The sequence below is a fragment of the Nicotiana attenuata genome, unplaced genomic scaffold (genome assembly GCF_001879085.1).
Source record: "Nicotiana attenuata strain UT unplaced genomic scaffold, NIATTr2, whole genome shotgun sequence".
Taxonomy (NCBI): Eukaryota; Viridiplantae; Streptophyta; class Magnoliopsida; order Solanales; family Solanaceae; genus Nicotiana; species Nicotiana attenuata.
In genome coordinates, this window is record NW_017670573.1 from 257259 (window position 1) to 279399 (window position 22141).

At 37.8% G+C, this 22141-nt stretch overlaps 2 protein-coding genes across 2 annotated transcripts in view; both read right to left on the reverse strand.

Annotated features, from left to right (window-relative positions):
• The window catches only part of LOC109241121 (probable LRR receptor-like serine/threonine-protein kinase At4g36180), a 30079-nt gene extending 17210 nt beyond the window's left edge, over positions 1-12869 (reverse strand). Inside the window, exon 1 of the mRNA XM_019407843.1 lies at positions 12663-12869. Within this exon, the coding sequence (XP_019263388.1) occupies positions 12663-12869 (207 nt within the window). The remainder of the gene's footprint in view (positions 1-12662) is intronic.
• Positions 12870-13908: 1039 nt separating this feature from the next.
• On the reverse strand, positions 13909-21901 carry LOC109241128 (2,3-dimethylmalate lyase). The gene is made up of 8 exons (XM_019407851.1): positions 21460-21901; positions 19624-19835; positions 17690-17971; positions 17334-17456; positions 16282-16432; positions 15929-16158; positions 14458-14494; positions 13909-14368 (listed from the first exon to the last, which is right to left on the reverse strand). The coding sequence occupies exons 1-8, from the start codon at positions 21827-21829 to the stop codon at positions 14250-14252; spliced, it is 1524 nt and encodes a 507-aa protein (XP_019263396.1). The 5' UTR covers positions 21830-21901; the 3' UTR covers positions 13909-14249.
• Positions 21902-22141: the final 240 nt, after the last annotated feature.

Sequence of the window (22141 nt, forward strand, 5' to 3'; positions counted from 1 at the left end):
GTTCAATAACAAAAAAAAAAAGAAAAGGAAGAAGAGGAGAGCCGACAAAAGGGAAGTTTCTCAAATCTTCGCCCTTGCCTGTCTTGTTAGCATGCATAAAATGCTGCCATTGCTTTTCACATTTTTTCCTCCTAGGATGAGAAGTCCTAGTCTGATGAATTTTTCTCCTAAGATAGACGACCTAGTCCGATGACCTTTCTCCTAGGATCAGAATCTTAGTCTGATGAATTGTTATCCTAAGATTGAAGACCTAGTCTAGTGGGCTTTCTCCTAGGATCAAAATCTTAGTCTGAGGAATCTTTCTCTTAAGATAGAAGAAGACCTAGTCTGATGAATTTGCTAGTCAAATGTCCTTGGTTTTACTCACAGGATCGTGCATTCCAGTCAAGTCTTTAGTTTTACTCTCATCATCAATAGCTTAGGTGATCTACATTTTGCTAACAAACTCACAAATCTTCCTGGTGCAAAACTGGGGCAGAAAATTTTCTTTGTCTATTTTGTTGCAGTCAGGAGCCCACCTGGAGAACAAGGGAATACTTTTCAAGTTCAGCAATCAGGAGCCCACCTGGAGAACAAGGGAATACTTTTCGAGTTTCAGCAATCAGGTGCCCACCTGGAGAACAAGGGAAGTACAATTCCAATTTTAGCTTTTAATTTTTAATATTTGATAACATGTTGTACCCAGTCACCAAACTGGGGCAGAAAATTTTCTTTGTTGTTTATTTTGTTGCAGTCAGGAGCCCACCTGGAGAACAAGGGAATACTTTTCAAGCTTCAGCAATCAGGCGCCCACCTGGAGAACAAGGGAAGTACAATTCAAATTTTAGCTTTTAATTTTTAATATTTGGTAACATGCTGTACCCAGTCACCAAACTGGGGCAGAAAATTTTCTTTGTTTGTTTATTTTGTTGCAGTCAGGAGCCCACCTGGAGAACAAGGGAATACTTTTCAAGTTCAGCAATCAGGAGCCCACCTGGAGAACAAGGGAATACTTTTCGAGTTTCAGCAATCGGGCGCCCACCTGGAGAACAAGGGAAGTACAATTCAAATTTTAGCTTTTAATTTTTAATATTTGGTAACATGCTGTACCCAGTCACCAAACTGGGGCAGAAAATTTTCTTTGTTTGTTTATTTTGTTGCAGTCAGGAGCCCACCTGGAAAACAAGGGAATACTTTTCAAGTTCAGCAATCAGGAGCCCACCTGGAGAACAAGGGAATACTTTTCAAGCTTCAGCAATCAGGCGCCCACCTGGAGAACAAGGGAAGTACAATTCAAATTTTAGCTTTTAATTTTTAATATTTGATAACATGCTGTACCCAGTCACCAAACTGGGGCAGAAAATTTTCTTTGTTGTTTATTTTGGGAGCCCACCTGGAGAACAAGGGAATACTTTTCACGTTCAGCAATCAGGAGCCCACCTGGAGAACAAGGGAATACTTTTCAAGCGTCAGCAATCAGGAGCCCGCCTGGAGAATAGAGGCACATATTTCAAACTTCAGCAGTCCAGCATCACTCGGAGGAGTGGCGAAACATCTCCAATCACAATGTAAGGCAACAACGCAAGAATTCGGGAAGGCAACACAAGAGCAAGTTAGAAGACATAGATAGGACCCTTTTGTAATTCATAGATCATAGCTTAGGCTAGCTTCTTTTTATTTTAACATGGTGTAATAAGGAGGTCAGCGAGCAGTAGCAACAGCAACACGAGACGAGCCTCGCCAAATACAATGCAAAATTGCGGGGCCCTCGATAAATGGTTACATTAAAGAACTTAGAATTCGGGACGGGCCGTCTAGCGAATTTCACGGCCCTCCCCAAAGATAATCACGCGCTAGTCACTTTAGGTGCGCTATTAATAATTTACCTTCTTAAACTCGGGTGACACATTTATGTGACCCAAAATCCAAAATCTCAACGAAGTTGAAATGTATCAAAAATCACGGGTGCACTGGTGCAACGTGGTTCGAGACACATTTTCACGACGTTGCAATTCTCTAAAAATAATAATAATAAAAGCGTTTCAAAGTTAAAAGGCACATAGATTAAAACATGTACTAAAATCAAACAAATAAGCCAAATATGACAGTTGAGCGACCGTGCTAGAACCACGGAACCCGGGAATGCCTAACACCTTCTCCCGGGTTAACAGAATTCCTTACTCGGATTTCTGGTTCGCTGACTGTTAACAGAGTCATAATTTCCTCGGTTCGGGATTCAACCGGTGACTTGGGACACCATTAATCTCCCAAGTGGCGATTCTGAATTTTAATAATAAATCCCGTTCCGATTGTCCTTTAAGTGGAAAAACTCCTATACACCCTTTGCGGGGTGTAGTAAATAAAAAGGAGGTGTGACAGCTCTGGCGACTCTGCTGGGGAACGAACCCAGAAACCCTTTGGCTTTATCTGATTTTCTTACATGTTTCATGCTTAACGTGCTAAATGTTTACCTCTTTGATATTATCTGAACTGTATATATAAACTGTGCCGAAACCCTTCTCTTCTCACCTCCGGGGATGTGCTTACTGGTTGAGACTCCCTATTCTGTAGTGTCATACCTTGAAATAAGAAAGAGGCCGGACAAGTTACTAAGCCGGACGATCCCGCGGGTCCCCGGTACGTAGCCCCCTCCTCGACTTGAGTTGTCCGCTCGGGTACACAGTCTAGAACACATACCCAGGTTTTGAACCTAGAAGAACTTGACTCCATGCCGGATCCCTAGTAGGAACGCTTATCTGCATCACGTGCATTTTGACTTACGGGACTCAACACAGGGGTTGGGTCCGTCTAGGACCGGTGTACCCGGAATAATGGACCATCCTGATGCATCCTACTTGTGCATTTATTTGTTTTGGACTCGCATGCTGACCGGCTTTGAATATCTGGGAAAAATTGAAAACGAAAAAGAGAAAAAAGAGAAAGAAGAAGAGTAAGCGNCGAGCAGTAGCAACAGCAACAACAGTGAAATCACAGTCCCTGGTAGTCCCAGCGACCAGACCTTCCTGAACTACACTGACCTGATTCCTTTTTAGCCAAGGATATGTAGGCAAACTCCGAAGCAGGGTGCGGTCAACTCTTTCAAAAATGCTTCACACGGAATATTCAAACGGGCAAAAATCGCTCGTATTTGCTCACTTATCTTTGCTCGAGAACTCTGCGTGTTCCCGAGCAAAGAGGGGCAGCAGTGAGCACGTGATTTTTGCCCTATATATGAATTATTCCCAAAAATTCAAACAAAATAATTTTTCTTTCATTATTTTACACTTTTGTGAATTTTGTGTTATTTTCTGTTAATTGTTTGCATTTTATTTGTGCATTTTAATTCATATGAAAAATATAAAAATACGCATGACATTTGCATTTAGGATCTAATTTCATATTTTAGGATTATTTAGTGGTTAAGTTGTTTTTAGAACAAAATTTAAAGAAAATAACAAAAATAGTCCATTTTTGTATTTTTAATTGTTAATTGTTGAATTTGCCATGAAATAGTTTTTAAACAATTTTAGGAATTAATTAGTTTAACTTTGAAATATATTAGGTCTTTATTTTTGTATTTTTATAAAGTCAAAAAATATAAAAAAATATAAACAAATGAAAAAAAAAAGAAATAAAAGAAAACAATTGAAATCAAAAGGTGGTCTTAGTAGTGACCAAATTGGGGCCACTTTCTGAATTAATCCAGCCCAAAGTGACCCCAGTCCGAGCCCACACCCATCCCCCAACCCGGTCCGACTCTATAACCATCAAAACGACGCCGTTTAGTGCCAAGCAAATCTGGACCGTCGAGGTACAATAGATCAACGGCTCTTAACTGTGGGTCATTTAACATATAACGGTCGGAGCCCCCCCCCCACCCCAACTCATCATCTCTCTCACCCCCCAAAAGAAACCCTCACCGGCTCCGTCGAGAACCGCCACCGGAAATCGCCTCACGGTGGCGGGCGGCGTCCAAATCATCCCAAATTAATACCATGGAACCTCCTCACCCCCCCCCCCCCCGTTCCAAATATCCAAGTAATTTCCCTCAAACATCAACCAATCTCTTCGAATCTTAGTTCGAAATTTTCTGGCCAAGACACTACCTCGCCCAAATCGGTCCAAATTAACACCCTGGGTTCCTTTCCCCTTCCCCTATCCAAATCCTCGGTTAGTTTTTCTCGAATCAGCCTCGAACTGTTCGAATTTTAATTTGATCGTTCTCCAGCTAAACCCTAGTTCTCCCAAACTCCACTAAATTTATACCATATCATCACCTCACCCCCTTCATGATGAATTCAACGTCATTGGCCCTCGAACTTCGTTAGAGTCAGTCGAGTTTCGAATCTGAAAATTGGTTGGTAAGTTTCTTTAGGTTCTTAGTGTTTCTTTTAATTAATTAGTAGTTTTGAGTCTAGTTTAATTTTTTTTTTATTCTTCTGTGTTATTTTTGATATTTAGTTTGGTCAATTCTGATCTAATCCTCGTTTCACTTCTGTTAGTTTAAATGTTCAAATAACAAGTTTATTAGTTCAAGTGATTAATTGTTAGTTTAATTGGATTCAATTCAGTTTAGATTTAGCTGCTTTTCTTCTGATAATAACAATGTGTTCATTGGGTTGCAATTTAATTAGGAACAGTTAGTCTTTTAATAATTGATTTCGTGTTTCAAACCAGCAGTTGTTTAGTAGCTGTTCAGTAATTGGTAATTAGTAGCTGTTTGAATTGGTTAAGTATTTAAGTTAAATTCTTTTGATGTATGATTTTGTTTTTAAATTCAATGTTTGTTTTCAAGTAGTTATGAGGATTAGTTTAGTTAATCTGGTTATAGCTGATAGTTCAACTAGTGTTAGTAATTTTAGGTTGAATTCAAGGGTAGCTTAGACATTTAGGATTGGATAGCACATGATAGTTGAAACTAGAATCTTCTAGGACCTTCCAAAGTAGGACTTTAGTGTAACTTCAGTAATTGTATTGTATTAACTTGTGACACAAGTCAGAAAATAAGGGGTTAAATGAGTAAATAAAGAAGGACTAAAAAAAAACTGAAAATCTGATAAGGCCTCATGTGTGCCTATAAAAGGGCATACCCTTGCCTTCATTTGCAAGTTTTGGACCCCAAAAAATTTCCCCCAAAACCTCTCCTACAGATCTGAGCCTCTAATTTGAATTTCAAACCAAAGGGAAAGGAAATCTGACTTCTGATATTGGAAACTCTCACCTAAATCGTAGTTTTCTGAAGAAAAACCAAAAACAAGCAAAATCCAGTAGAAAATCTCCAAAAAAAAAAACACATAGAAGTTATAGAAAATCAAAACAATACTGTTACATTGCATTTTAGGTGGAATTTGAGTGCTAGACATTGATTCTCACTTCTTCTGGTTGCTGAAAATGTTTGGTAGTCTACTGAGTCTGCTCTTGGGTGTATTCGAGTTCAATTGAGTCTGTCTTTGGTTGTTGTTGTTGTTGTTGATGTCATTCATCAAGTGTGTTAATTTGCTGGGTCATTGCTGGGTTACATTGGTGCTGTTTGGTTTTGAAATCTTCCTGGATTGCTGATTTTGTTATTCTGAGTGGTTTGCTGCTACTGACCTCTCGTGCCTTTTGTTCTATTTCAAATTCAGGTACACATTTGAATCTCTGCTGTAATTCCGAGTTTGAAAAATGGAATAAAACTGTCCGCTTGTTTGATCATGAAATACGCCTGCTGGACTGTTATACACTAGTAGTTAAACAGATATTGGATGTCATTGTTTAAGTGTTGAGTTGTATGTGTATGAACTTTGGACTGTTTTTGTAGCTTGTGGACTGCAGGACTGATAAATGGCCTTGTATTAATTTGAATTGCCCAGGACTGTTTCCTGCTTTTGTATTTAGTTAATGATAATGTGAATTGCTTAAGTAGAATCGATTTAGCTAAAATCAATTGTTTACTTAGTTTTAATTAGTGCCATGAATGCATCTTGCCAATCAAGTATGAAGTATGTTCCATTTTGAACGTAGTAGCACTAGAGCTTGTTCTTTTTTTTTTTTTTACAGTTTGAGCAGGGAGTGTTTAATCATAACATTTGGTATATTATCTAAGCCACAACTCACAGGTCTTCATTTTATTTGTATCAATCTGGGAGAATTACGAATCAGTTCGATAACCACAGCTAAAATGAACCTTAATGAGTTTCAATATTAAGATCTAGCATATCAATTTGTTGGACATTATTTGAATAAAGTAAGTGGTGTTATATTTTGGCAAAATAGCTGGTAGGCCCATCAGGCGATTTGGCAAAGTGGTTGGGCCGTTCAAATTGTCAGCAGCCCATAGCTGGGCGTTCTTTGTTCATCTCCCTGGGTCCATTTTGGGATCCTAACGTGAGGGCTTAAGTCCGGGCCCAAATTTGTTCAAAAGAGGCATTCCGCCAGAAGATATTTGTTCGCATTCCTTTATATCGAATTGGTTCTGGGATTTAAAAAATGCTGAAGCTTCGAAATCGTGTTAAAATCATTAGATTTAATCCATAACATAAAACGTGGGCGTTCAAGTAGGTAGCGGGTCCAAATTAATTAGGCTTTCGTTAGAGACAAATTAAGTAGAAAATTGTAGTTTGCTTTAGGTTTGCCCTTAAATAATAAAATGAGATGGGTCTCGCTAAACAAAACAAATAAATTGCGGGGCCCTCGATAGATGTTATACTAAAAATACCTAGACTTCGGGATGGGCCGTTTAGCGAATTTCACGGCCTTCCCCAAAGATAGTAACACGCTTGCTACTTTAGGCGCGTATTTTAAATAATTTTACCTTCCTAAATACGGGTGCACATTTATGTAACCCAAATCCAAATCCCAACGAAGTCGAAATGTGTCAAAAATCGCGGGTGCATTTATGTGACGCGGTTCGAGACGTGTTTTCACGACGTTGCAATTCTCTTAAAATAATAATAATAAAAGCAGTTCAAAGTTAAAAGCACATAGATTAAAACATGTACTAAAATCAAACAAATAAGCCAAATATGACAGTTGAGCACCGTGTTAGAACCACGGAACCCGGGAATACCTAACACCTTCTCCCGGGTTAACAGAATTCCTTACTCGGATTTCTGGATCGCGGACTGTTAAACAGAGTCATAATTTCCTCGATTCGGGATTCTAAACTGGTGACTCTGGACACTATAAATCTCCCAAGTGGCGACTCTGAATCTCTTAATAAATGAATCCCGTTTCGATTGTCCTTTAATTGGAAAAAAACTCCTTTATTATACCCTTTGCGGGGTGTAGTGAAAAAGGAGGTGTGACAAGAGGCACCTAGGTCTTCTTCTTAAGAGGTAAGATTCTATCACCAAAATTCTTAATATCAACATGCAACTAGAATGGGCCACTAGAAAGGTAATTCGTGGGGATGGGAGTGATTGTCTTGCGTGCATGCGTTACAAAAGAGTGTAGGGAGATTGTGGGCTAAAAATGGTAAAGAATGGGGTGTGGGATGATGGAATTTTTCACAAAAAGGTCTTAAGAATATAATGCACACCTAGTGTTTGATAATGTGCTCAAATGAGCTAGAATCTTGATTATCCTTCTAATTTTTGATTCAACTTGTTATACTCCTAAAATAGATTGAAGGTGCTACGGGTTCCGAAATTATTGTAGAAATTAAGAAAAGCTCAATCGAGGTATGTATGGCTAAAAACCCCTCTTCTTAGAATTGAACCCCTTGGTGTTCATGAAATCGGTGTAAGTCCCAAATTGATTGTATAGAACTTGCTATTCCAAATGTGCAATATGTGTTCATGTGCTTTCATCATGTTATCTTATCAGTTGGGAATGTGTTAAAGATAAGGAATATGTGCTACAAATGCTTAGACTTCAAGCCAAATCCGAATAAAGATTATTATGTCAAATTGTGTGAAAAGCCTCTATGTGCTCTAGAATCTAAATTGCTCTCATGTGTAAGCAAGTCTTGAATGAAAAACCTTGTTGCTATTGATATGATAATAATGTTGAATGTGTAAAAAGGGAAACTTGAATTGTGAAATATGTCCAAGTGCCAATAACGACTTAATAAATGAGGCCACTCGTGCCAACGCATTGAAAGATGGGAAAGAAATGTGAAGTGAGATGATTGATTGAAAGGATGATGTCTCAAATGAGATGGCCTAGCCGATCGGGTCGTGATCGGACGATATGCCGCACACATAGTGGTAATTGTCCTGGAAATGACGATTGAAATTATGGATATGGTTGATGTCTCAAATGAGATGACCTAGCCGATCGGGACGAGATCGGACTCCGTGTAAGAACACGGTGGTATTGTGGATCGTGGCACATGGCACTAAAAGATTATGAATCTAATAAGACGGAAATTGACTTGAGAACTTATGTGATCCTTACTTGATGTTTTAGTATTGTTTGAAGCTCTTATTGTACATCATGACTGTTCCCCTTTGTTTCATTGTTCATTCTATTAAGATAGTGTTTTAGCTTTACATACTAGTACTATTCGACAATGCTAACGTCCTTTTTGCCGGGGGTGCTACATCTTTAAATGGATGTAGGTGTTTCCATAGCAGACAGTGTTGATCGCAGCTAGTGGTACATCATCATCATCTTCCCAGCAAACTTGGTGAGCCCCATTTCATCCCGGGGTCATGTAGTGCAACTTCTATTTATATGTTTGCTACATTTTGAGGTATAGCCGGAGCCTTGTTGCCAGCATTATCATAACTGTTTTTTGTATCTTTAGAGGCTCCGTAGAAATTTATGTGGGTTGTGTATGGGTGCTAGAAAGGTCAGGTGGATTACGATGTGTTTTGGACTCTTGTCCCACTAGATTGTAAAGTGTATGTATTTTGGAAACTTAACAATGATGTAGTAAAATGAAATGAATTAGTAATGTTGTAAATATATGATCCTTCTACTATTTAAACTAATGAAAACACACCTTCTCTTGGTCCTAAGCGGGTTGGGTAGAAATTGTCTAACAAGCTTGCTCGATCGGGTTCACTCGGTTAAGCGCCGGTCGCGTTCCCAGGGTTGGGGCGTGACATTCCACTCCTTATTTGGCTGCCCTTCATAGTCCCAGCCTTGCTAGAAAACTTGACCCCTCTATTTGGTGCATTGTCTAAGTCCGATAGAGTGCCATAACTTTGTAACTCGCCATCCTTTTCAACTATGTCCGCCCAACTTTTCTTGCTACCACCATGCTCCATTTGCATGGCGCCAAGATAGGCTTTGGAATCCCCTACTTTCGGCTTAGATTCCAAACGTATACCCCCAATGTAGACGATTTCTCCTGTGTCACCCTTATGTGCCTAAGCAAAGTTCCCGATCATTGCAGCAAGCTTCCCCAATTCTTTTTTAAAAAAGTAGCATCCTCCCTTAGGCACATACTTGCTACCTTTTTCGGCCCCTTGCCGTTTCTCTTGGACCCTTGTCCGTTATGGGATGGCCCCTTGCCATTGCCCTTGTATACCTCGGCTATGTATTTCTCGTTGTCCTTGTCATGATCTCCCCCATCCCTCTCGGCGTTGCCTTTTTTTGGACTTGGTAGGCTCTATATTGAAGTCAACGAGCGACTCGGCTACCGCTATGGCCTCGTCCACGTTAGCTACTTGATGTCTTAACTCCGGCTTTACCCAATTTTGCAACCCATCCATGAAGTAGAAAAGGGAATCTTCCTTGGACAACGACGGGATTTGCAGCATTAAGGAAGTGAACTCGCGCACATACTCTCGAATTGTGGCAATCTATCGGAGCTCCCATAGCTTCCGCCTAGGCTCGTACACCACATTCATCGGGTAGAATTGCTTCTTCAAATCCTTCTTGAACTGCTCCCACGTTTCAATCTTACATAGCCCCTTCTCCATGTCAGCACACTTTCGACGCCGCCATAGGCAACCTCGGTCAAGTAAATTGAGTCGTTGCATCGCTTAGGGACCTTCACATTGGTACCTTTTGCAAGAAGCACACCCTTGGTAATTTCGACTGTGGTTCCCTACAAAGCTTGCTTCTAGCATTCTCTTGTATTCTTTCTAACATTCCTTTGGTCAGTCATAAATTTTGCTTTGATACCACATTGTCACGTCCTTAGTCTTCAACTAAGCGCACGTGTGGCACTTGACAACTTACTCACAATTTTGCACAACTTGCTCACGTTCTTGATATGCCAAGTCAGCCTTACTACACTAAAGATCGCTAAGAGAATGTTAGAACACAAGAGCATTGCCAAAGGAAGCATTTGTATTAGAGAGAATTTGATTGTTTTGCTTGGTGAATTTACAAATGAATGGCCCATTTATATATTAGTCTCGTAGGGGCTAGTGTGTAAATATTAATTGTTATACAGGTCCCTTATTATTTACAAGTAAGACCCTCTCTAGAATTCTCAACATAACTAGAATGAACTTTCCTAGCAAATCCATAGGGCTCTATGGTCTTCCTATGGAAACCTATATATTTCTTTAGATCTTTCCTATAAGTTCTAGCCTCTTTCCTATATAAGCTTTTCATATAGCAAAAATATATAACAAGTGAAACCTAAATAGTATGATGATGTGGCGAGCCATGACAATCTCCTCCTCTCTCCCCGTCATATTCCAATCTCAACAAATAAGAGAAAGCCCTAGAACTGGCTACGATGATAACGGCAATGGCAGTTAGCAATGGCATTGTCACGTGAAATTCGAACCCGAAGGGAAAAGCAAAATCCCATACCTTAAGACGAGATATAAGGAAAAGTACCATAAATTGATCATATTATCCCCAACATCAGTATTCAAATTAACTCATATTTCTATTTATTACTAGTTCACAATTCCTTTAGCACACTAAACTTTAAACCTGTTTTTTCTCCCCTCTTTTCTTCCTTTTTTTTTAAAAAAAAAATTAAAAAAATAGTTCTGCTTCCCATCTAACATCTATATTTATGTATATCCACAAGAAATTATGTGTTATACATTAAGATATACAACGAAGGAAAATAAACTTTTGATATATATATTTTAATATACAAAGAAAGGAAAAACAAATTTTTGATATACATAGGAAGGAAAATAAACTTGTGACATATATTTTGGAATTCACGTTATTTGATGCATTAAACACTGTAATATACAAACAATATAATTATTTTTATTGTGAGATACATTTATATAGAGACAATAATAAATTTTAAATAATTATATTTATAATTTTATATTTTAGATATACAAAAAAGAAGTTTTAATACATTTTGGTACATACAAAAAAAAGAAAAATAAAGTTATGAATACGTTTTGATATATACATTATTGTTAGGATATACTTTATTGGCTACTTGTGCCAATATCCATAACTAGGATTATTTTCTGCTAATTATGTAGGTATATTGTCATATCGTGCCAAAATCACGAGTCAATATGTTTTGCATATTTTTGATATACCTTTAAAAATAACATATCACTAAAATTGTTGAGTAAAAAAGTGCATATTTCGGAGAAAATGATCAAAATACCGGGTTGCTTGAATCATATTATAGGAATATTTATTGGAAGTTACCCAATGTTAAATCCTGGAATTTAGTTGTTGCTAATTAATCATTTTATATTAATCTTGACATTAGTTGTGCTGCAATTGACATATTGGTTTATTCCCAAAATTAATGTAGAATAACATTATGATGATACGGGCATAGGCTGTTTCACATACTCATTATGTGGGTATTATAACGAGAAATTGTTAAGCATTGATTAATAATAGAGGGATATATCATTGTTATACATAAAAAATTTAAAATAATAGTTCTGTCTTTAAATAATTTAAATCTCACACTGCTACTACATGTATCCTTATACAACTTTGGTTGTCCACGAGCAATTTATGTTGAATTAACTCCTCCTGTGAATTGATATCTAATTTCTTATAAAACCATCATAGTATACTAGGTGGTCTGATGGAAATGTGAAATTTAAACATTGAATAAATCATGAATCTTTTATGGAACGTTATCAGCTAGAGTTTGGACTTTTAAAGTTGAGAGAAAGGCTCTTTTGAAGGTAAAATATGCTAATTATTGCATCTTTTGTACAAAGAGGGATATATCAAGTGGTCCACTGTCACTTAGCCAAAGTATTCGGGGACTCAGAAAAGCTGCTGAAAAAACCTTGTCTCTCTAGCCAGTCTCTCTTGGAGACTCTTCAATAATTCTAGTTCTATATGAGCCAAAACGCTTATTAATAAATACAGCCATAAGAGAAACCCCACCTCCCGCTCTTTCATTTGGAATAACATTCTAACAGGTTGGAAAATCTGTAACCAAGGTCTTCAATGGATAATTGGTCCAGGAAACATTAATTGTTGGTCCTCCGCATGATTTCCGGGTCTCCCACCCTTAAATACCATCACTCAGGGGCCAATGAACCAAAATGATCACGCCTTCAAAGTCAAGGATCTTTGGACGGCGGACAATTGGGACCTCTCAAAACTATCCTTATTCTGCCCACAGAAATAAGGAACAAAATCCTCTCCATTAATCTTGACACCATCAATAACGCTAGAGATATTCCCACTTGAGCCTATACATCAAACGGTATCTTTTCCACAAACTCTACTTATAAACTAATCTCCACGTCACCTACCAATTCCTATAAGTTTCATTGGATCTGGAAGCAAAACACGCTCCATAAGATAAAATACCTCATTTGGCAATGTTCACATACCGGCTCCCCACCAAAAATTATCTGCATCAAAGTGGCCTTAACATTGACATTACCTGCTCTGTATGTAAAGGGGCTGAGGAGACAATTACTCATGTTTTCTTCGAATGCCCCATAGCCATCAAAATTTGGAGCGATGCGCACCTCAACTTCCTCCCCCTTCACCAAAAACTCTGAGCATTGGTTCACTAAATTAAAAGACTCTAACATTGCATTGGATCATCGAGGTATCTCATGGGACGATTTCTTTTCATTTGCTATTTGGAATCTATGGCTCAATAGAAATAACAACTCTTTTAATAACAAATGCAGCCAGCTACCGCTTACATGGTTATCATGCGCTGCAAAGAATTTAAGTATTGCACTAACTCCCCTAACTTCACCCCTCCAACTACTACCATCTCTATAAAATGGCTCCCGCCAACAAATTTCTCCTTAAAACTCAACATCAATGGTGCCTTCAAAGGTAAATATAAGAAAGGAGGCATTGGCGGAATCTTTAGGAATAGCTATGGGAATTGGATTTTAGGTTACTACAACTCAGCTATTGCCTATACACCTGCTTATATGGAGCTCTTAGCGCTCAAGACAGGGCTGCAACTAGCCTATGAAAAAAATATGTTTAATTTAGAGATTGAAATTGATGCTACAGATATACTTCACCTACTTATAGTTTTTCAATATATTCTAACTTGGTTACTGAGTGCAGGTCATTACTGAAGAAACTGGAGAATCCGCCGATCCGGCATAACTTCAGGGAGGGAAACAAAGTTGCTCACTTTTTGGCTACCCAAGGATCCAACAAGCAAACAATAGCCCTCTTTCTCTTTTGGAACAAACCCCGAATGTACTTTTGAAAACAGTCCATGATGATAAGATTGACTGTATTAAATCTAGGCTTGTATCTACTGCTGTATCTGCTAAGTTAGTTGAACTTAGGAACCTTTTTGTAACTTGCAATCCTAATATAAACAGTACGGTGACAGTACCTACGAATGAGCCCAATGGGACTCTTGCTTTATGTAATAGAATTAGTTAATGAATGATAAGTTCGTATTTCTACCCAAAAAAAAAAAAAAGGGATATGTAACTCTCCCCAGAAGCTATTTTAATTGGTTTGTTTAGATTATAAAGGAAATGGGAGAGTATACATATCTAAACAGAAAGTTCTATTTTTATATTTGTCTTTTCTACTTTCCTTGCCTTCACTATCTATACCCAAGTCGAATAACTTTGAATTTAAACGGAATAACGAAGAAAAATTCGTTCATTTCTCTTCAAATCGTGGGATATGACAAGGTGAGTAAAATAGTCGTACAATTGTTATGTATCTACACCCAACGTATTTGTTTGTCACCATACATCAGTCTTTGATCACATTGAGTCAACAAATCAAGACACTTGAGATATAGGATTCAGCTTCGTCACTGATAAGACACCACCTTTCCTCCTTTCACTTCTTTTAGGTGAAACAAATATATGGGAGCTCGTACAAGCTAAACTAGGGATATACATTAAAATCACCAAATTATTTTTGATTGTCCAAGATTTATTTATCAAAATGCATTTCGTTGAAACACAAAAGATCCATTACTCCAAAAAAACTTGAATTCTGTCCCCCATTGTATCCTGAAAATCCAACAACTGTTTCCCTCCCTCTTCTAAAGTTGCATCATCCAACAGAGCCTTGATGTTTACACCTACCAATGCTGTGTAGAAAAAATACATGCTAAACTTTTCAGCAATACTTTCATAAATGATTGGCTTTCAAAAAGCATTGCCAACCGATTAAACATACCTGGAACTATGTTTGTGATTCCTTCCAAAAATCCAGCCTGAGGAAATGAGATAAGTGGTCAAAATTTTAGAAAACCATTGATCTTGATGCAACAAATAATGACTATACGCTTCCATGCTCCATAATTGATCATGTATATAGATGAACCTTAAGAAACCACATAATGCTGAGGAGAACACAAACATAAAGCTAAATAAAAAAGGTACCTCATATGTTCTCTTGTAGATACCTCCCACAAGAATGACAATATTAGTGAAACAAAGAAAAGGTTCCTAAGTTAAAACACATGAGTTCGATCTTCTTTAGTTAAGAAATGGCTCTGATGCACTCCTTAGGAGCTCATAACTGCTTTTGTGCAAGTGATTATAACACCCGGCTTGCCACCCCCCCACCCCAAAAATAATAATAATAATAATAATAATAATAAAGATGATAATGATAAAACAAGTATGGATCCAACAAAATGGTTGGAGCACGGTTTGTCGCCAATATCAGTTATTTAAAACGAAGGTATTATTGTCTCTTAAAAATTAAAATCTTCATACTTGCAGTAAAACCTGGAATCCAAAACTTCTTGGACATATTTACTTGCAAAAAATTCTTTTCACACCATATTTGATATCAAAGGCAAGGAGTCTTTTCACATAGCTTATAATGTAGATAAAATGGCATCCCTTATACTCAAAGCATTTTCTTTATTTATTGGCCTACCAAAGAGAACCACTCTAACCTGTTACAGGCATAAAGCACGTCACGATTCTATAGCCAAACTAATAACCCATTTTATTATTACATTTGCTGATACTCTGGGGATAAAACCCCCCCCCCCCCCTAAATGAGTTCACTGCCACCCAGTTTGGTGTTTCAAACTACTTCGGAAAAAAAAAAAAAAAAAACAGATCTTACGGTTTAGCTGGTCCACAAAGCTCGAGTATAATGCTTGAATCCATGCAGCAGAACAATTTCAGTGGGCAGAATAGACATGTTAGCATTACAAGGTTTAAATCAACAAATCTTCAAAGTGATTTACCTAACTGATCTCTCTTGAAAAGTCATTGTCAAATTGTCTTATTCTTTTTCTTTTTTGGTACGACAATATCAATTATGCTAATGCTAGTGTGTGCCCTTTAGGCATGCATCATAAACCGTAAATATTCTCTTAAACATTAATAGCTTTTGAGTTAACTAATTTCATATACTTAATAGCTTAAAATAAAACAAAAAAGCATATCATTCTCATTAAAAGGGCAGCCCGGTTTACTAAGCTCCCGCTATGCTCGGGGTCCGGGGAAGGGCCGGACCACAAAGGTCTGTTGTACGCAGCCTTACCCTGTATTTCTGCAAGAGGCTGTTTTCACAGCTCGACGGTGACCTCATGGTCACATGGAGCAACTTTACCAGTCACGCCAAGGCTCCCCTTATCATTCTCATTCTCATTCTCAAAAACAATTAGCATAAGAGAATAACTTACAGGAATTCTGATATCTAGCTTTTCGGATCCATCTCTTCCAGTAATTTTCACTCTTAATTTCCGAGACCAGATCCCTGAGAAATTTCCTTTTGCACCCTCTCCAGAAAATTTGTCATATACCTCAGGAATCAGTACCTCAACAGGGTTCTGTGGTATTTGACCCCTCTGTTCTGTATCAGCTGGGATGCCAGGTTGAACACCATACTCGTTGCTTCTTGATGAGAAATCGCCTGATATTTAAATGTGGAAACGAGGTAAATAAATGTCTTCGGATCAGTACTAAGAGGATCTGCACAAGACCTGAATCCAAATTGACTTTTCAAATACTTAGCCTATTTGACAACTTTGCTCACCTTTCGGAGAAGGAAGTTGGCTGCTTGTTGTTGCATAACGCTTCTCTTCTTCATAGTAGGTATTGAAACCTAGGATTTCTTTTAGCTCTTCAAATGAAGGCATGCTTCCAGGTGAAGGTATCCGGCCTCCTTTAATGGCAGACAGTGCATCCTGAAGATGTCAGTAACTAGTTAACAGAGCAACTCCTTTTTTTAAACTGTCGTGCAGCAGAAATTTTTCTAGGTCAGCTGTCATGGGGTCTATAACTCAAGCCAGTCGTTGGCAAAGGATTAATTTTTTCCACTTAAAAGCTAATTGTGCGGGGAGAAATGCAGCTATTTTTGTTTCAAGTTTTGTTTTATCGACATCCAGGAGAAATTGCAGGATGAAAAAACAAAGAATTAGAAACAATATAAAGAAAACCAATGACTGACTTCTTACGCATGATGACTTACTCAGTGAAGCCCTTCCAAGCCTCAGAAGGATATGCTAGATTTAATGGAAGAACAGCAAGCTAAATGCATCTTGTTGTCTATATAAAGAGATCTCTAGAGAAAGCCATTTCTTCGCATGTTGCCTAAATACTTCTTCCGAGGTAGAGAAATCGGGGAAGGGTATTTTGATTGTTTGCTCAACACTCTAAACCACAAACTACATAAACATTTACTATAGCTTTATTGCCTCTCACTGCATAGTTCTCTGCTGCTTATGTACCTTGTTCTCAATGCTTGCTCCACATTGTCCAAAAAGTGCAACTTCTCACAGTATAAGAAACTTGAGATGACTAAATCTAAATTAAAAAAAAAAAAAGAGAAAAAGAAAGAAGAAAATATATTCCTCAAGTAGGGAAGCAGAAGGGGCAGTTTGGTAAGTGATTTCCGTCCTCAGAAGTTATTCTCATGGGGCCACCATCATACTTGCTTTGAGGGTGGAAAAGGAAATTCTGGGTTGGTTTGATCTATAGCCCGTGTATTGTTTTTATGTGTATGCTCCAGGATGCACCTAACTGTAAAACCTGAATGAATAAGCAAAAATGCTGTAAGAAAAGATAATATGAAGTACAAAATCTAACCTGCATTGCACATATTGATACCCCCATCAAGGAAAGTGGATATGCCACAATTTTGTATCCAAGTTCCTCAAGTTCAATAGGAGTGAGTATTGGCGTTTTACCACCACCTTCAAGCATATTTGCCTGGATGCAATTGTATAAGCCTTATCAGAAATGTTTGAACCAAATGGATTGGAAGTTCCTCCAGTATAACAAGACTCAAAGCCCTGACCATGAGAAAGATTGATCACAACTACTTCATTCTGAGACGGGCATACGGACACCACCAAGTAGAATAGATATCTTACAGTGGAACTTTCTATATTAGAACAATATAAACATGCTACCCAAGGCAAAATCTGGGAAAGAAGGCATACCATCTTCGGAACCAGCGGATAGACATCACAGAAAGCTTTCATCTCTTCTACAGAAGCAAGAGCATCAATGAACAGAACATCAGCTCCAGCATCAGCAAGAGCACGTGCCCGCCAAAGTGCTTCCTCAAAAGAGACTGCTTGACGAGAATCAGTACGTGCCACAATCACAATGTCAGATCCACTTTCCTTTCGAGCATCAACAGCTGCTTTTATTCTCATTATTGCTTCCTCTCTAGAGACGACCTTCCTGCCACGTGTATGACCGCATGCTTTGGGAGAAACCTACAGAAACAGCATCATACACGATTAGGTCCAAAAACAAGGTTGAGGTGGGAAACGGGGATTCACAAAAAAACACGAATTTTCAGGCTTTCAGCTATATGCTGTAAATTTAACTTTTGACATAAGTATTAATTAAGCCAAAAATACACAAAGCAGGGAGAAAGTACAACTTTTTGGACGAATAAAAGTATTAGATAAAGCCGGGAGAAGTATAATACATGAAGTTTGAATGTTATAAATTACAATCCAGTAAATTGCAATTCTGCTCATTGCTCAGAAAGTTCTGCCTAAATAAAGAAAAAGAACTGAAAATAAGTCAAACACCCCTTAAATTGAAACCAAGACAGTTAGCCATATGTGACATGACGATAAATACTACTAAAGAGATGCAGCCAGACCTCCATTTGTTGACCAAAACTGTGTTGCAAAACAAACTATTAAAGACTAAAAATCTATTGACATGTTAAGTTAAATGCTTCTCCTTAATTTGAGTCCTAAACAAGGGAAAGTGGCCATCTCTAATAGCATGTACAACAGCTAAAAGTCAACCACAGAAACGTTAAGTTTGGCAAGAAGGGCGTTCTATGCTACAGTAGTTTTTGTGTATATAGGTCTTATAAATTATAATCTGTACTATGAAACCTAAAACATTTACATCCTGGAGCGCTAGCTTAGATTTATAATCAAAATCCGAAATATTGCAGTTTGTGAGATGACTCATTAGAAATCTTTGGAGATAAGCCCATGAAAATCAGTATATTTAATATCTATAACCCAGTTATCTAAAGTCGATTGACTTCTTTGACTTGATTACTGGACATTTCTAAATAAGAAGGTACAACTGTTATTTACATGAATGGTAAGAGAGAGAAAAAAGAAAGGAAGAGGATGAAAACTTATTCATGATACTAACTCAACAACCAAAAAGATTCAGCAAGAGGTACGGCAGAAAGAGGAAATGACAATGGTGGAGGGTGTGAAATATATACATATCTTTCTGTTGTTTGGATTGAATAAAAGATGGGGAAGGAGGAAGTTTAAACTCATTTGCTTTCTGATTCAACTAAATAAGTGTGTCCAGTAGAAGTTACATTCTTTGACACAATGTTCCTTGCAAAGCATACACGAGAAAGGAAAATTCTGAAATTTCAGGTTCCTTTCTACTACCCCCTCTCAAATCAAAGTGTAAAGAAACAAGACCATTACGTGAAGCTAAGCATGCTGAGTCGATCTCTCTCTCATGGAATTCCAAAAAATTGCCTAAGCAGTAGAAATTTCTTGGAGAGTTGGAGTCAGAAGTTCAGATTTTATGGAAAAGGGAGGGAGACATGAACACGAAGTCTCTCACAAAATGGAAAATGCACATAAGAGATACAATCAAATAGACAAGCTGAAATTTAAATGGCACTTCTATTGACAACCCAGTGGAAATCAAGGACCTTGTCAATTTCTACAAGAACTTTCGTAGAGAAGAGGAAAAATGGAGTCCAGCCTTCAAAAGAGACAGCATTTACAGATTAATTGAGGAGGAAAATGAACTTCTGCCAACACCATTTCAAGAGGAGGAAATAGAAAAAATCATAAAGAGTTGTGAAATGAAACAAGAATACTCAGGCAAAAGTAGAGGGTAAAAAATCTAGACCGACACAAACCTGATCTTCGAGGATTATTCCTCCAAAACCTGCTCTAATATATCCTTTCACAGTTCTCTTGACATTCATGGCGTTACCATATCCATTATCTCCATCTCCAATTACTGGTATGGACACTGCTTGTGTGATCTCTTGACCTTGAGCCACCATCTCTCCATAAGAAATTAGTCCTGTATCTGGCACTCCTAATCGTGTGGCAGATATTCCAAAACCTGACAGATGTTCTACAGATATTAGCTAAGAAAGAACATATTATAAGTATTTGGCCAACTCACAATAAATCCATGCTTAGTTAAAGAAGAAGATTCAAACACTAATGCAGTGAATCTTCTAATACCGCACTTTACTTAATTTCCAGTACCTACAGTCTGTAGAGACTAGACACACCTCAACGCCTCTACGAGCTGCCCCAACAGCAGAATGGTTGGAGCTGAGATTCCGAGGTATTGGATGGACAAACTAGCAACACTATGAAGCCATTAACCAGGTAGCATGTATAAACCTAGCAAGAACTACAAAAGATGCTTAAAATTTCTTGTAATTCCACAATTAACTTAAGAGCAAAAAAGTCTCACTCTAGGCTTATCTCGTGACTTCATATTTTACTAGCTAATTAAAAGAAAGAAACTTTTGCTACACGACAAGATCCAGTTATATGGGCTTGGGCATTTTATTTTCACATGAGAGAGGTAGTTTTTAGACAGAGAAGAAAGAATGGACAGTTTAGCAAGGAAGCTACTCTTTTCACACCCTGCATTACCATTTTAAGATTTTTTATATGAGTTGCTTGAGCATTTTTGGTATTTTTTTCGAACTAGCCATAAGTTGCTTGAGCATTGACAAGTAGTTTGAGCTCTTCCTTACTGGAGAAACTTCCATCAAAATAAACAAATTAAAAATAAGTTCCCATATAGATAAAGAAAATATGCCACAAAATTTTTCATGAAACTCAATAGGGAGGACGAATTCTGAAGGAAAGTTCTGACTTTCCCTTGGTATTTGCTCGTCACTATCATGAGAAATTCATATCAACTCCTGAAAGATATCAGAAAATCACTCTGCAGCCAAGAGGTTAATGGCTCTATCTATTGTCTTCAATATCCATAATACTATTTTCATAGTGGTCCGAACAAGAGAGTCATTTTAACATCAACATTTCCAGCACATACAATAGGCTGATAACATCAAATCCATTACTTTTAGGATTTCCATGCAAACGAGATCACAAGTATCCCATCTGACACAACATGACATCTCCTCCTTTGTCATCTTCAGCTTCACACAAAACAAACCTGCAACTCTATCCTGCTTTTGTCAAGTTCAGAGATGGTGAAAATCCAAATTGTCTTTTACACCTTAATATACCCAGCACTCTAAATTCAGCTGATCACACTGGTGTCGAGAATTTCCCAAGCAAATGAAACTCTCAACATCATTTCCAATAATCAAAGTAATACTAATGCATGTCAAAATAATCAGAAATCCTAAATTGAAGAACTCCCTCAACAATCAATGATGCTCATTCTTTTGCTTTTTTATCAAAGTTTTCTCATCAGAATTCCCCTGATGAGAGCTCCACAAGTATAGCTACTCCCAAGCCCGAATAAAGTTGAACCATTGCAATACGGCAACTGCTAGCTTAAAAATAGTCAAATTACCATGACTCCTCTGAATTAACTAGAGATTTTTATAGCTGATGCCAAATAGTTTGAGACTGGAGCGCATTCCATTAAGTGATACTCCTCAAAACGAGAAATTAAATCGAGACAACCAAATAAGTAAAAACATAAAAATGATTTAAACATAGTAAAAAATATTTTTTTTAAAAAGACATACCAGTTGTAAAGCAGACATCAAAGCCGGCTCTCTCGACAAGCTTAGCACTGAGAGCATCAAAACAAGCAGGGCCTTGATGAATTCCCGGCGATTCTAGAAGTTTCCGGAGTGCTTTCGCTGGAGAAGTATACTCATTAGAACCAACTGAATCTGATTCCTTATCTCCATAACTAGCGGAGATTGTGTAGCAAACAGATGTTTTACTTCTGGCTTTACTAATGCTACCTACTTTTTTTGGGAGTGAAGCGCCTGGCTTCGGCAGTAAAAGGAGCCGCTCGGCTACGCGCCGGTGAGCTGAGCTTGGAGTTTGGCTTGATGGAAGATTCGAGAAACTTCTGAAGTCTGTGCTGGAAATTGCTGCGGATTTCATTGCTGCTGTTGAGTTTTTTCTCTGAAACTTTAGCTGTGGTTGTTGGTGGAAGATGAAAGAATGTTTGTTTAAGTACAGCTTGGACTGAATAGTGAATGCACTTTTTTTTTTTCTTTTGAAAAAGAAAATGAATATATTGGAAATAATGAAAATATTGTTATAAATAGAATTTTATTTATGGTGAATGTCTATATTTAGAGAGATTCTAGTGATTTTTACTTGGTGACTAAGTCACTCTTTCCCTATAAATAGAGGGTTCTATTCCATTGTAATTCGCCCCATATCAATAATAATTCTCTCTCTCTACTTTGC

Bases quoted from the DNA above. Each gene is read 5' to 3' on its own strand.
- LOC109241128 (XM_019407851.1), bottom strand. From the start codon at position 21,829: ATGAAATCCGCAGCAATTTCCAGCACAGACTTCAGAAGTTTCTCGAAT. The intron at 19,836-21,459 runs GTATGTCTTTTT...AACATCTGTCAG, and splicing joins TGATGTCTGCTTTACAACTG to GTTTTGGAATATCTGCCACA. The intron at 16,433-17,333 runs GTTAGATTTTGT...TGACATCTTCAG, and splicing joins TATCAATATGTGCAATGCAG to GATGCACTGTCTGCCATTAA.